The sequence below is a fragment of the Salvelinus sp. IW2-2015 genome, linkage group LG18 (genome assembly GCF_002910315.2).
Source record: "Salvelinus sp. IW2-2015 linkage group LG18, ASM291031v2, whole genome shotgun sequence".
Lineage (NCBI taxonomy): Eukaryota > Metazoa > Chordata > Actinopteri > Salmoniformes > Salmonidae > Salvelinus > Salvelinus sp. IW2-2015.
Window position 1 is genome coordinate 48,729,945 of NC_036858.1, and position 15,358 is coordinate 48,745,302.

General features: G+C 44.6%; 1 protein-coding gene across 2 annotated transcripts in view; it reads left to right on the forward strand.

Moving 5' to 3' along the window:
- Positions 1–15,358, forward strand: part of lrmda (leucine rich melanocyte differentiation associated) — a 416,827-nt gene that overhangs the window by 20,659 nt on the left and 380,810 nt on the right. For both annotated transcript variants that reach the window (XM_070448563.1, XM_070448562.1), the window contains exon 2: positions 66–166. In XM_070448563.1, coding sequence (XP_070304664.1) covers positions 66–166 — 101 coding nt within the window. The remainder of the gene's footprint in view (positions 1–65; positions 167–15,358) is intronic.

The window sequence follows — 15,358 nt, forward strand, 5'->3', positions numbered from 1 at the left end:
ATCTATTAATTTACATGTTGTGTATTCATTTAAATACTGCGCATCTCTCTGTGGTTGCTCTACAGGTTTCCTATATTGGACATGACTGTGAGGACATCCCAGAGTTCCTTGGAGAAAGATATGGACTCTTGACAAGACGGCTAGATCTCAGCTTCAATCAGCTAAGGTAGGAGATGAGCTGAGTCGTGAATACTATCATGGACACAGTGTTGCCTTGAGGCAGATGCTTTGTGGTAGGTCACATCTCTTATTAAAGCTACAATATATAACGTTTTGGGCGACCCGACCAAATTCACATAGAAATGGGAGTTCTAGATTTTTCATTCCTGTTGAAAGCAAATCTAAGAAGTGSTAGATCTGTTCCCAAGCGATTTCTGTATAGTGCATTTTTAAGGAAGATACCACTATGTAATAATTTCCTTCATTAATACGTTTTTATAAATTATTATATGCATATATACTGAACAAAAATATACGCGCAGMATGCAACAATTTCAAAGATTTTACTGAGTTACAGTTAATAGAAGGAAACCAGTCATTTGAAATAAATAAATTAGGCCCTAATCTATGGATTTCACATGACTGGACAGGGGCTCAGCCATGGGTGGGCCTGGGAGGGTATAGACCTACCCACTTGGGAGCCAGATCCACCCACCGGGGAGCCAGGCCCAGCCAATCAGAATACGTTTTTTTCCCACAAAGGGGCTTTGTTACAGCCCCACCCCCCCCCCCCCCCCCCCCCCCCCAATTGCATGCTTCCTCAAACCTTGAGACATCTGTGGCATTGTGTTGTGTGACAAACTGCTCATTTAAAGTGTCCTTTTATTGTACCCAGCACAAGGTGCAACTGTGTAATGATTATGCTGTTTAATCAACTTCTTGATATGCCACACCAGTCAGGTGGATGGATTATCTTGGCAAAAGAGAAATGCTCACTAACAGGGATGTAAACAAACAGGGATGTAAACAAACAAAACAACATTTTAGAGAAATATGAATTTTGTTTGTATGGAAAATGTCTGGGATTTTTTATTTCAGCTCATGAAACATGGTACCAACACTTTACATGTTGTATTTATCTTTTTGTTCAATGTACTATTTAAAGTCATGTTGCCACCATATATCAATATATCTTATATCCTATATGGATTAAGATGGAAAGATCCCAATGTGCCCATTGGAGACCATCTTTAGACATGACTCACTCCGTTCTTTCTAAAAGGTTCAGTTTTAGTGCCAGGCATTATGATTTTCAAATGTTCCTTTTTGAATTTACATTGTGCCTGGCTGGCATCGTCATTAAATCGGAAACTAGCACATTCAACTCATACAAGTCTGTATTTGACGTCCATCCATGTCTGATGGCGTGGAAACCGGCCGCTAGGGGCAACAGTGAGTGCTTTTACCTTAAAGTAGGTTTCGGTTTTGCTAGGGCGTTGTGGACGGGTATTGCAGATGGGGATAAGCATCAGCCTGAACTTAACCCTAACCTTAAATATTTGGAGTTAATGGTTAAAGTTAACTTTTAACACATTTGGAACAACTTCAACTGCATTTTTTTTTAGATACTTTCTTTTCACGTACATCAGATTAGTTACAGTAACAATCTTTTGAATTGGACAATTTTCAGGTAGGAAACCCATTTTTCCCAGTATTCTTGGCCTCATGTTCTTAAAGCAAAGGTCATACGCTCCATATAGTGTATTTATTTAATATACTATATGTAATGTCTACACATTGTGTCATGATGGGGGGGGTCTTTTTGTAGCCATTTCCTAGTGATAGCCTTTTTACTGGCTGCCAGTAGGATCTCCAGCAGGTACTTGTCTCTATTGTGTAAGTTATCAGGTATTTCACCCAAATACAAAAAATTAATGTTTTGTTCCATGTCAAAACCCATTATTTTTCCAATGTTAGATCTTATTTCTCCCCAGTAAGATTCAATAGCAGGGCGGGACCAAAAAATATGTGAGTGATCCGTTGTTGATAACCCGCATTCTCTCCAAAATGGGTGTTGGGAGCCAGTGTGTTTGGTTTCAGTTTAGGTGTTATGAAGACACGTATAACATTCTTCCAACAGAATTCTTACCAAGACCTTGAGTTGGTGGAGCTTAATTGAGTCGTAACATGTTCATCCATGTTCATCCATGTTATCAGTTATTTCAATGTTAAGTTCCTCCTCCCACAAAATTTGAAATTTGAGAAACATGGATTGATCTAATTCTGACGTGAGAGCTGGTAGAGTTAGCTACCTGTCATAGATGTGAGAGGAGCAACATCTTTGCCATATCTGCATTAAGTGCAATTTAATATGTTCACATTATGTGCATTATGTGGTTTGGCATGTCATAGGGACATCAAAGACCATGTGAGAGCATCAAGCTGCGTACCAAATGGCACCCTATTTACTAAATAGGAGCACTATATAGGGAATAGGGTGCCATTTGTGAGACACTCAGAGCAGCAGAGAGATGGGTTGGCTGGTACCAAGCTGTGGCCGGATAAAAGGCCTGATCAATAAATGTGACATGTTAATGCAGGGGCCAAATAAAATAAAAGACCCTTCTGACAGGACCTGAAGAATCACCTTGTGGCAGCTGGTTCAGAGGGATGGACTGGGGGGAGGGGGGGGGGGTGTGCTGTCTCAGTCATCTCAGCAGCAGGACTGGCAAAATTGATCTGACAACTAAAAGAGGAGAGAGGATGGTTAGAAGGTGCTTTTGTTTCAAAAACCCTTTCTTGACCTGTCAGGGCCTTGAAAGGCCTCTGAATGGAGGCTCTTTTTGTCACGTCGTCGAAAATTGTCGTCGTCTTAAGGCAGTTATCTGTGCTGGAAATGTGGATTCTTCTTGTTTAATTGATTCACTTTGTGCCCGAGTCCTGTCACATTAATAATTGCTAAGTCCCGTGCCCCTGCCCAGTGTTTCATGAATAAATGTGTGCTTATCGGAGCATTAATATTCCTAATGAACCGCAGCGATTGGAAAACGAGCGTTGCCTTGACTGGAGTTTGATTTGCCTGCCTTTTCATTCGCTGAGGGTGTCAAACTCTGAATGTTTCAGACATGATTGCCCCCCTTGAATGCGAAACAAAGGCAATGTGGTAGAATTTGTAAACTGCATACTTCTTCAATGTATGTAATAGTGTTATACTGGTTTGTCATAGGGTGTTTCTATGTTGGGTTTTGAGTTGTTATTACACAGTTAACAATTAGTAGGCTAAATGTTTTAGTAAATATGTTGTCATTCAAAAGCTGATGACATTATTTTCCCATCAGCTTAATCTTTAATAATATCTTAGTAGCCTTGGGCGGTATACCGGGGTATTTGGAAGTAGCCTTGGGATAGTTTTTCAGTACCGTCAATACCTATTTCTTAGTATTTTTTAAAATAAATGTGAATATTTGTAGCTTCTTTCTAAATAAATACCTGCAGTCAACTTGTGCAATACATTAGGAGATGAAGCATATCGTGTACTTCATTTCACCTGCCACATTCTTTTTCATTATGAAGCTTACCAGTATGCACCAGTCACATGGTGTTTGTTTACAAGCACCCAATGACAAGAGACTGGCGCCTTGTGAGTCACTCACTGTTGTGCAGCAGGCACCAGGTGATCTAGTTACAGTATGAAATTCACAACTAAATGTTTTCCAGCTAGATATTGTATAATTATTAAGTAAACTGTCTAAAATGTGCTAAATGCAGTTGTGCATTTGGTTTGCTAATTTAGTAGCTAGTTATCTAGCTAAGTCACAGCAGAGAATCCCCTCCTGGTAACAGCAGAGAATCCCCTCCTGGATCAAGATTCTTGCTGTCGAATATTTGTTTTGTGCGTGCAACAAGCTGTGAGTAGCATTTTTTTGTTATTTGCATAATTTTATGAGCTGGGATGTCAGTCTTGCAAATAGTTCATGTTAGAAACCAGGTCTCCATCCAACCTTTTTATGCGAACCCAAGCCTATGGGTTCGAAGCTTCAACCTCGCAGCACACTTACACACACCAACTGATTAATGAACTGCTGAATGTTTTCTTTTCACTTGCTTTGTTTGTTCTTTTCCAAGTTAAGTCTATCTCTAAGAAGCTACCCAGGAAAGGGCTGAAATAGCCTATATTAATATATGTAGCCTTAGAAATGTTTATTTAACTAGGTTAAGACCAAATTCCTATTAAATAAGGTTCATGAAATCAATAACTTGATAACATCAGATAACATTCATATATTAGCCATTTCTGAGACTCGCATGGATAATTCCTTTAATGATACAGCAGTAGCAATAAAAAGGTATAACATCTATAGAAAAGACAGAAATGCTTATGGGAAGGTGTTGCTATATATATATATATATGTATATATATTCAGAGCCATATCCCTGTAATGCTTAGAGAAGATCTGATGTCAAGTGTTATTGAAGTGCTTTGGTTGCAGGTTCACCTGCCTCATCTAAATACTATTATTTTGGTCTGTTGCTATAGGCCACCAAGTGCTAACAGTCAGTATCTAAATAATGTGTGTGAAATGCTTGATAGTGTATGTGATGTAAACAGAGAGGTCTACTTTAGTTGGGTACCTAAATATTGATTGAGTTTCATCAAGCTGTCAACTCAAGAGGAAGCTTTTCACTTGAACTAGTGTAATCTGGTTCAGGTATAAATCAACCCCCATGGTTTTTACAAACACTACAGGAACAAGATATTCCACATGTATTGATCATGTTTTTACTTCTACTGTATAACTGTGTTCTAAAGCTGTATCTGTACTCATTGGATGCAGGGATCACAATATAGTGGTTATATCCAGGAAAGCCAACATTCCCAAMAGCTGGGCCTAAAATATTGTAAAAGAGATCATAGATTTTTTTTTTCTGCGACTCTTATGTGGATGATGTTACAAATATTTGTTGGTCTGGTGTGATTAATRAGGAKCATCCAGATGCTGCACTTGATGAATTTATGAAAGTGCTTCTTCCAATAATTGATAAACATGCACCTGTTAAGAAATTGACTGTTAACTGTTAAGGTTCCATGGATTGATGAGGAATTGAAAAACTGTATGGTTGAAAGATGGGACAAAAGGATTGGCTAATAAGTCACTGAACATCTGACTGGCTCACTTACTGCAAATTGAGAAAATATGTGACTAAACTCAACAAAAAGAAGAAGAAACGGTATTATGAAGCCAAGATCAATGATATAAAGAATGATGGGAAAAAAACGTTGGAGTACTTTAAAATAAATTATGGGCAGAAAGACAAATTAAACTCCGTCTTTCATCGAATCAGATGGCATCACAAAACCATTTGATGTTGGCAATTATTTTTATGATTTCTTCATTGACAAAGTGGGCAAAGTTAGGCAGGAAATCCCAACAACGAACAGTGAGACATCGTATTCATGCATAAAAAAACAAATCATGAAGGAAAAGCATTGTAAGTTTGCATTTTGTAAAGTTAGTGTGGAAGAGGTGAAACATTATTGTTATCGCTCAATGACAAACCTCCTGGCACTGACAACTTAGATGGAAAGGTACTGAGGATGGTAGCTGACTCTATGGCCACTCCTATCTGTCATAACTTTAATCTGAGTCTAGAGGAAGGTGTTTGTCCTCAGGCCTGGAGGGAAGCCAAAGTCATTCCGCTAGCCAAGAGTGGTAAAGCGGCCTTTACTGGTTCTAACAGCAGACCTGCCAGCTCTTAGCAAATACACTCAGCAAAAAAAGAAACGTCCTCTCACTGTCAACTGCATTTATTTTCAGCAAACTTAACATGTGTAAATATTTGTATGAACATAAGATGTAACAACTGAGACATAAACAAAACACGTTCCACAGACATGTGACTAACAGAAATTTAATAATGTGTCCCTGAACAAAGGGGGGGGGGGGCGGAAATCAAAAGTAACAGTCAGTATCTGGTGTGGCCACCAGCTGAATTAAGTACTGCAGTGCATCTCCTCCTCATGGACTGCACCAGATTTGCCAGTTCTTGCTGTGAGATGTTACCCCACTCTTCCACCAAGGCACCTGCAAGTTCCCRGACATTTCTGKGGGGAATGGCCCTAGCCCTCACCCTCCRATCCAACAGGTCCCAGACGTGCTCAATGGGATTGAGATCCGGGCTCTTCGCTGGCCATGGCAGAACACTGACATTCCTGTCTTGCAGGAAATCACACACAGAACGAGCAGTATGGCTGGTGGCATCATCATGCTGGAGGGTCATGTCAGCATGAGCCTGCAGGAAGGGTACCACATGAGAGAGGAGGATGTCTTCCCTGTAACGCACAGCGTTGAGATTGCCTGCAATGACAACAAGCTCAGTCTGATGATGTTGTGACTCACCGCCCAGACCATGACGGACCCTCCACCTCCAAGTCAATCCCGCTCCAGAGTTCAGTCCTCGGTGTAACGCTCATTCCTTTGACCACCACCCCTGGTGAGACAAAACCGCGACTCGTCAGTGAAGAGCACTTTTTGCCAGTCTGTATCTGTTCCAGCGACGGTGGGTTTGTGCCCATAGGCGACGTTGTTGGCGTTGATGTCTGGTGAGGACCTGCCTTACAACAGGCCTACAAGCCCTCAGTCCAGCCTCTCTCAGCCTATTGCGGACAGTCTGAGCACTGATGGAGGGATTGTGCGTTACTGTTTTAACTCAGGCAGTTGTTGTTGCCATCCTGTACCTGTCCCGAGGACGATCAGCTGTCCGTCCTGTCTCCCTGTAGCGCTCTCTTACTCATCTTACAATATGAACATTGCAATTTATTGCCCTGGCCATATCTGCAGTCCTCAAGCCTCCTTGCAGCATGCCTAAGGCACGTTCACGCAGATGAGCAGGGACCCTGGGCATCTGTCTTTTGGTGTTTTTCAGTCAGTAGAAGTACCTCTTTAGTGTCCTAAGTTTTCATAACTGTGACCTTAATTGCCTACCGTCTGTAAGCTGTTAGTGTCTTATCGACCGTTCCACAGGTGCATGTTAATTAATTGTTTATGGTTCATTGAACAAGCATGGGAAACAGTGTTTAAACCCTTTACAATGAAGATCTGTGAAGTTATTTGGATTTTTATGAATTATCTTTGAAAGACACGATCCTGAAAAAGGCACGTTTCTTTTTTATTGCTTAGTTTATACATTTTAAAACATTTTTTAAAATGTAACCTTTATTTAAGTAGGCAAGTCAGTTGAGAACAAATTCTTATTTACAATAACGGCCTGCCGGGGAACAGTGGGTTACTGCCTTGTTCATTGGCAGAATGACAAGTTTTACCCTGTCAGCTCGGGGATTCGATCCAGCAACCTTTCGGTTACTGACCCAACACTCTAACCACTAGGCTACCTGCCGCCCCAAATATATATACACAGTACCAGTCAAAAGTTTGGGGACACCTATTCCAGGGTTTTTCTTTTCTTTTCACTATTTTCTACATTGTAGAATAATATTGAAGACATCAAAACTATTAATTAACACATATGGAATCATGTAGTAACCAAAAAAGTGTTAAACAATTCTAAATATATTTTAGATTCTTCAAGGTAGCCAACCTTTGTCTTGATGACTGCTTTGCACACTCTTGGCACACTCTTGGCATTCTCTCAACCAGCTTTACCTGGAATGCTTTTCCAACAGTCTGGAAGGAGTTTCCACATATGCTGAGCACTTGTTGGCTGCTGTTCCTTCACTCTGCAGTCCAACTCATCACAAACCATCTCAATTGGGTTGAGGTCGGGTGATTGTGGAGGCCAGGTCATCTGATGCAGCACTCCATCACTCTCCTTGGTAAAATAGACCTTACACAGCCTGGAGGTGTGATTTGGGTCATTGTCCTGTGGAAAAACAAATGGTAGGCTCACTAAGCGCAAACCAGATGGGAGGGCCTGTCTCTGCAGAATGCTGTGGTAGCCATGCTGGTGCCTTGAATTCTAAATAAATCACAGACAGTGTCACCAGCAAAGCATCCCCACATCATCACACTTTCTCCTCCATGCTTCACGGTGGGAACCACATATGCAGAGGTCATCCATTCACCTACTCTGTGTCTCCCAAAGACACGGCGGTTGGAACCATAAATCTAAAATTTGGACTCCTCAGACCAAAGGACAGATTTCCACCGGTCTAATGTCCATTGCTCGTGTTTCTTGGCCCAAGCAAGTGTCTTCTTCTTATTGGTGTCCTTTAGCAGTTGTTCTTTGCAGCAATTCCACCATGAAGGCCTGATTCACGCAGTCTCCTCTGAACAGTTGATGTTGATCTGTCTGTTTGTAGGAGAGTTCAAATGGTTATTCCATCAAACTTCAAATAATTAGAAAGATACATAACGCAGAACAGAACAACCAGGTTGAGGGTCAGTGGCCAAAGCCTGCGAACAGGAATATTCCAAGTTCAGACAGAAGGGGGGAGTCAGATCGCTATGATCAACAGGAACTTTACTTTTGGTGTCTATTTTTAATTGTTGCACTACTGGTGCTGCCTGTTGACGTTAGGTAGGCAGCTACAGTAGCTGAATGATGTTAACATATTCAGGTTTTGTTTCATTAAATGTATTTTATTTCATCTGGGTGCTTGTGTCACCTACTAACACCCTGGTACTACCCATAGCTCCCGTTCTCCTCAGTCCGAGAAAACACTGAGAGAGAAAGGTATGTGTTGCAGATTACTCCTTTTGTAGAAGTCCATAATGTGAAATAAATAAAACATCCCAAGGTTAATGCTGTAGCGTTGCATTATGGGAGATGTCGTTTTGTCCTCTACGGGCTGAATGGAATAGAGGCGATTTCACGTTGTAACTTGTTTATGTTGCAGTGTTTTTGTACATGAGTTGTTGTATTTTGGTACTGTCAACACTGAAAGCACCTAGCAATGTATTGGGGATGTGAGACAGGATATGTGTTTTACCTTTCTTCATGCTCCTGTGTAGAACAACTTGTCAGATGGTGCATTGGAGACTGATGTGTTCCTGTCCTGTCTTTTCACAATACTATTGCAGGTATGGTTCTATTGTCTAAGAATTAAGATTATACATTCTTTGTATTAAGGACTGGTTATTATTTTATAGTATACATTATGGATTTATGTATGAGTGTGATTGTGTGAGATACTGGCCCTAAGCGAATGGTGGGAGCTTGCGAAAAGTTTGATGTGATCCATTAATACAAAGCCTCAACCAAGTATACAAATTTAGAGGGAAATGGTTGTAGCCACCTATCATCCACAACAATCAAACTCACCAATACTAATCAGTCCAAATGGCTTGGGTAATACTGATTGCTTCTCTTCTGTCCAACAACCACCCACAATCCCTTTGAAGTCCAGTCATGATAATCTGACCAATTAAATTCTCCTTACCAAATTAAAATATTAATAATGAATATAGGATATGTCAGAGAATTATAAATATTTGATTCTGAAGCATCAAAGTTAGATATCAGTGATGCGATCAAGTACAGGAACATAATGCAGACCTTGAATTATCTTCTAAAACCAACATTTTAGGCAGATAAGGAAGTAAGCGAGGACTATACTTCAGCAGAAATCCGTCCACCACCCAAAGGCATTACACTCATAACTGAGAAATTTCAAGAAGTATTTTCACATAGGCTGGCCATTGCTTTCCAACCATGGCTACCCTACCACCACCGATCAAACAGCCCTGGCACCCTCACAACGATAGAAACATCACGCCAAGCCTCCCCATTTCTCCCTTCACTCCAAACCAGATAGCTGATGTCCTGAAGAGACTGCAAATTCATGGACTCTACAATCAGCCGGGCTAAACAATTCTGACCCTCTCTTTCTAAAAGTATCATACCCCGGTGTTGCAACACCTATTACTAGCACCTGTTCAACCTCTCTTTCGTATCGTCTGGAGATTTCCCCAAAGATTGAAAGCTGCCCGCGGTCATCCCCTCTTCATAGGGGGAGACACATCTAGACCAGCAAACTGCTTCTGACCCTATATCTAATCCTAACCACTGCCTTTTCTAAGGTCTTCAACAGCCAAGTTATACAAATCAGATTAGCTGACAATTGTCGAATACCCTACCGTGTTCAATTCCTCCGCTAGACCAAATTCTGTGGTTTGGGGATGGTTATATGGTGCACCTTCAGGCCTACGCGTCAAGGATCCCTGTAAATGATATCATCCACCCTGCATCGGTCTTTATCCTAGTTTCGTATCCAGTTAGTATGTACCTATTTTTAAATGTTATTTTGATTATGTTTAGTTGGTCAGCGTGAGTGGGGTGGGCATTGTATGTTGTGTGTGGTTTGGGTTAGTCTATGGGTGTTGTATGTGTATGGTATTGATAGTGGTTGTTAGGTTGTCCTAGTTATGTCTATGGCTGCCTAGAATTGGGTCTCAATCCAGAGACAGCTGTCATTCATTGTCTCTGATTGCGAGGAGCCATATTTAAGGTAGCCTAGGCAGTAGGCTTTTGGGTGGGTGTTGTTTTCCTGTGCCAGTGATATGACCACAACAAGGACGAGATTGTGAGCACGCATAGTGTAGCGGTTAGCTATCGCGCGTGCTGCTGCGTGGGTGTCTATTGGGTCGTGTGTCAGAAGTGAGTGTATGAGTAATATAGAGTAGGAAGAGAGACAGATGAGAGATCCTATATCGCGCGTCCATGAGTGTGTGTATATGTCAGGGAGACGAGCGATGAGATGCACTGTTGACAGCCATTGGGTTCTGGGAGATATGACGCAATTAAACTCTGTCTGGAGAATCAGGACGTAGCGGGATTGGCTAAGTGAGAGTGATGCTAGAGATATGTATAACGGAAACGTTCGATAGTGTGATGGACAGACGCGAGAGTGAGTGTTGGGACGCAAGATTGTTATTCATGATAAGGTGGTGGAGGAAAGGGAGATCACGTGCGCGTCGTATATTCGTGTTGTTTCTGGTAGACGAACGCGCGTCGTCTCATGTTGTGGCCTTGTAGATGAGAAACGCCGCTATGTATGGGCTCGAATCATGTGTACGCGTGCTTCTGTGAGCGCTGATTGCGAAGGGTGGTGGTTGAGAGAGCCGGAGTTTGCCAGCCGAGCGCTCATCGAGAGACGGCAGAGGTAATTCTCGGGCGGAGAATAGAGTGATACAGGATGTGAGAGAAGAGTATAAGTCGTCTTGAAGAGTGATGGGTTCGAGGTGTCCCGGTATAAGAGCACGCTCGCTGCGCGCGAGAAGCGGGGATGAGGATGCGTGTGTGAGCCATATGATGCGTACACATACGCTGGCATCTGACCCGTTTGCAGAGAGTATTAGAGAGTGCGTGTGCGGAACGTCTGGTCGATCGTAGTGGCTCGAGGTGGTTGTATGTCAGGTTAAAGCGGATACGATTACGCCCAAGTTTAGCTGCACAGGTCGCTTAGCCCAGTGCGGTATTCCCACCTTGCACGGCACTGGGGGGCTAGGGTTGGGGCCAGTTCGACTGAGTTTGCCATGAAGCCGGCCCAACGTATCCTGGTCTCTCCAGTAGGTCTCCCTCGGGCCGGGCGTAGCATGGCACCACCTTTAACAGGTGGTGTTCCCCGGTTACGCCTGATAGCCCAGTGCGGCTATTCCACCTCGCCGCACTGGCAGGGCTACGGAGGACCATTCAACACGCTGGAATGGTTGGGAGCTCGGTGCTCAAGAGCAGCGTGTCCTCCTTGTCAGGTTCACGCGTATATCCGGGCGCAACCTTCCCAGCCCCATGCTAAGTACCCACCGTGCCTACAACCACCGCACCAGGCTTCCACGTGCATCTCCAGAGCCCTGGTTCTCTCCAGCACTCTCCGCTTATGTGGCGTGTCTCCCAGCCCACGTGCCTCCAGTTCCGGAAGCACACGACCCAACCACCATACACGTCGTAGTCGCTCCACGAGCCGGTACGGCACTGTCCTTCTTCCCGCACTCGCCCTAAGGTGCGTGCCCTCAGCCCGCGTACTCTCAGTTCCGCGTAACCACGCACACAGGCACTACGAGTCGCCACGAGAGTCCAGTGTGCCCTGCTTAGGTGGATGTCCCCGCACTACCCTGAAAGGCTTGATGTGTCCTTATGCCTCCGAATACCACTTTTAGGCCCCATATGAATTCTTTCCAGTTTCCGGTACCCAACGCACCAGCAGGAACCACTATTCAGTGCGTCGCAGCGGGCCACAGTCCGCCGTTCCTGCCCAGCGGCGCCTGAACGTGGGCCTCCCCTCCCCGTCCAGCCCACGGCAGCCACTATTGATACTGCCGTCTGCTCTCAGTCAGCAGTGTCGCCTTGAAACGACACACACCGTTCTGCCGCAGAACGCGCTGAACTGCCCCGTCTGCCCACAGCGGCACGCCTGAACTGACCCCAAATACTGCCTGCCACCAGCGGCGGCTCGAACACTGGCCCGTCTGCACACGAATCCCGCACCGTCTGAAAACTGATCCGTCGAGAACTGCCCATGAAAGGCCTGAATGCAAAGCACGCAACCGTAACTGCCATGAGCCATCTGCAAAAGCCGCCCGTTGGCTTTAACTAACTTGACATGAGCCTTAAACAGAGCCGTCCGAGGCCACATCATTGACAGGAAGCCCGCTTAGAGCACGATGACGACAATGTCAGACAAGGGAGCCGCTTACGAATGTTGCCCGCAGAACCGGAATTCAGCCAGAGGCCTTAACCGCCCATGAGAACTCGGATCAGCGTCACTTCAGATGCCTTCACCACGCCAGAAATAAGTTACCGGATCAGCGCCAGCGAGCCCTCTACGCCAAGACCGGATCAGGCCAGAGCCTTCCGCCAGACCGCATCATCCAGTATGCACTTCTCGCCGAGACCTTGGATCAGCGCCAGAGCCTTCGGCCAGAAACCCAAGGGATCAGTCCAAGAAAGCCTTTTCGCCGCCAGAGCTGAACCAGCCAGCATGACCGTCAGCCGGCTCAGCCATGACACAGCCAGAGCCGTCAGCCAGCCATGACCAGCCAGAGCCGTTTAAGCCGCCTCATGGAATCCGCACCAGAGCCGTCAAGACCCAGCCAGGATCCGCCACCAACGACTACAGGCAATCCAGGATCCGCCAAGCCAGTTCCGGACGATTCCGTACCCTAGCAGGCCCCGGACACTGGCGTCCCTATAGCTAGACTCAGACCCGGAGCCTGCCGTCCATCAGTCAAGTGCCTACGGAGGCTGCCGTCACTCAGGCCCGTGAAGCTTGCCGTGCCCCATCTAACCGTATACTCCAACCGCGGTGCTTGCCCCATCCCTTTATCCCCACCCATACCAAATGTGCGTACCGCGACATTCAACATACGAGGCTACAAAGAAAACTAATGGGACTGTGCTGCCTTATCCCGATGCTGCCCTTCAGTTAGGTGGGTTTAGTTGGGAGGTGGTCATTGGGTGGGGAGATTACGGAAGCGGGGAGTGATATGGTGAGTGGGGACAGCGTCCAGAGCCGGGAAGCCACCACCTGGTGGACAGATGCCCACCTCCAGACCCTCCCCAGACTTTGGTGGTGCGTTGGAGTACGCACCTTGAGGGGGGGTTATGTCACGTTCCTGACCTATTTTTATTTTATTTTGATTATGTTTAGTTGGTCAGGGGCGTGAGTTGGGGTGGGCATTGTAGTTTTGTGTGTGTTTGGTTAGTTGCATTGGGTGTTGTATGTGTATGGGATATGTTGTTAGTTTAGTTGTCTAGTTTAGTGTCTATGTGCTGCCTAGATTGGGTCTCATCAGAGACAGCTGTACATTCATTTTGTTCTCTGATTGGGAGCCATATTTGAAAGGTAGCCATAGGGCAGTAGGCTTTTTGTGGGGTGTTTGTTTCCTTGTGTCAGTGTTTGGACCAACACAAGGACTGTTTTGAGGATGTCACGTTGTGTTTTTGTAGTTTTGTAGTGTTTTCTTGTTATTTAACATTAAAATGACAAGTCTACTCATTATCAATCGATCATCTTGGTCCACGATCCTGCCTCCTCGTCTGAGGACGAGGAGGACAACGACTTTGACCAGCCATTAACATAACCGCATCGATAAGAGAGCATTACCGACATTGCAACCGGTGCCAGGCGTATTCATCAACCTGGCCAAGGCTTTTCAAATCTGTCACCACATTCTTATCGGAGACTCAACAGCCTTGGTTTCTCAAGTGATTGCCTCGCTCTGGTTAAAACTCTACTTCTTTTGATAGAGTTCAGTGTGTCATCAGGAGGAGGCCAGTTGTCCCCGGACCTCTGGCATTCATATGGGGGTGCACACGGTTCAATTCTGCTGGGACTCTTTTCTCTGTATATATCAACGATGTCGCTCTTGCTGCTGGTGATTCTCGTGATCCACCTCTTATGCAGACGACGACACCATTCTATATACCTCTGGGCCCTTCTTGGACACTGTGTTAAAACACCTCAAGACGACTTCAATGCCATACAACCTCCTTCCGTGGCCTCTAACTGCTCTTAAAATGCAAGTAAAACAAATGCATGCTCTTCACACCCGATCGCTGCCCGCACCGCCCGCCGCCGTCCAGCATCACTACTCTGGACGGTTCTGACTTAGAATAGTTGACAACTACAAATACCTAGGTGTCCGGTTAGACTGTAAACTCTCCTTCCAGACTCACAATTATGTATCTTCAATCCAAAATTAAATTCTAGAATCCCTTCCTATGTCGTAACAAAGCATCCTTCACTCATGCTGCGCAAAACATACCCTCGTAGAACTGACCATCCTACCGATCCTCGACTTTGGCGATGTCATTTTACAAAATAGCCTCAACACTCTACTTACAACAAATTGGATGCAGTCTATAACAGTGCCATCCGTTTTGTCACCAAAGCCCCATATACTACCAACCACCACTGCGACCAGTACGCTCTCGTTGGCTGGCCCTTGCTTCATACTCGCCCAAACCACTACTGGCTTCCAGGTCATCACACAAGTTTCTGCTAGGTAAGGCCCTGCTCTATCTCAGCTCACTGGTCACCATAGCAGCACCCACCACGTAACACGCACGCGTCCCAGCAGCTACAGTGGGGCAAAAAAGTATTTAGTCAGCCACCAATTGTGCAAGTTGTCCACTTAAAAAGATGAGAGAGGCCTGTAATTTTCATCATAGGTACACTTCAACTATGACAGACAAAATAGGAGAAAAAAATCCAGAAAATCACATTGTAGGATTTTTAATAAATTTATTTGCAAATTATGGTGGAATAAGTAACATGTAGCGGGTTTCTTATGTACCACAGGAGAACCAAGAAATGAAGAGCGACACCACGGCTGTCTTTTAGGCTTTTATGTTGATCTGCAATAGTATTGTGAAAAGACAGGACAGGAACACATCAGTCTCCAATGCACCATCTGACAAGTTGTTCTTTCTCTCTCAGTGTTTTCTCGGACTCACACAAATC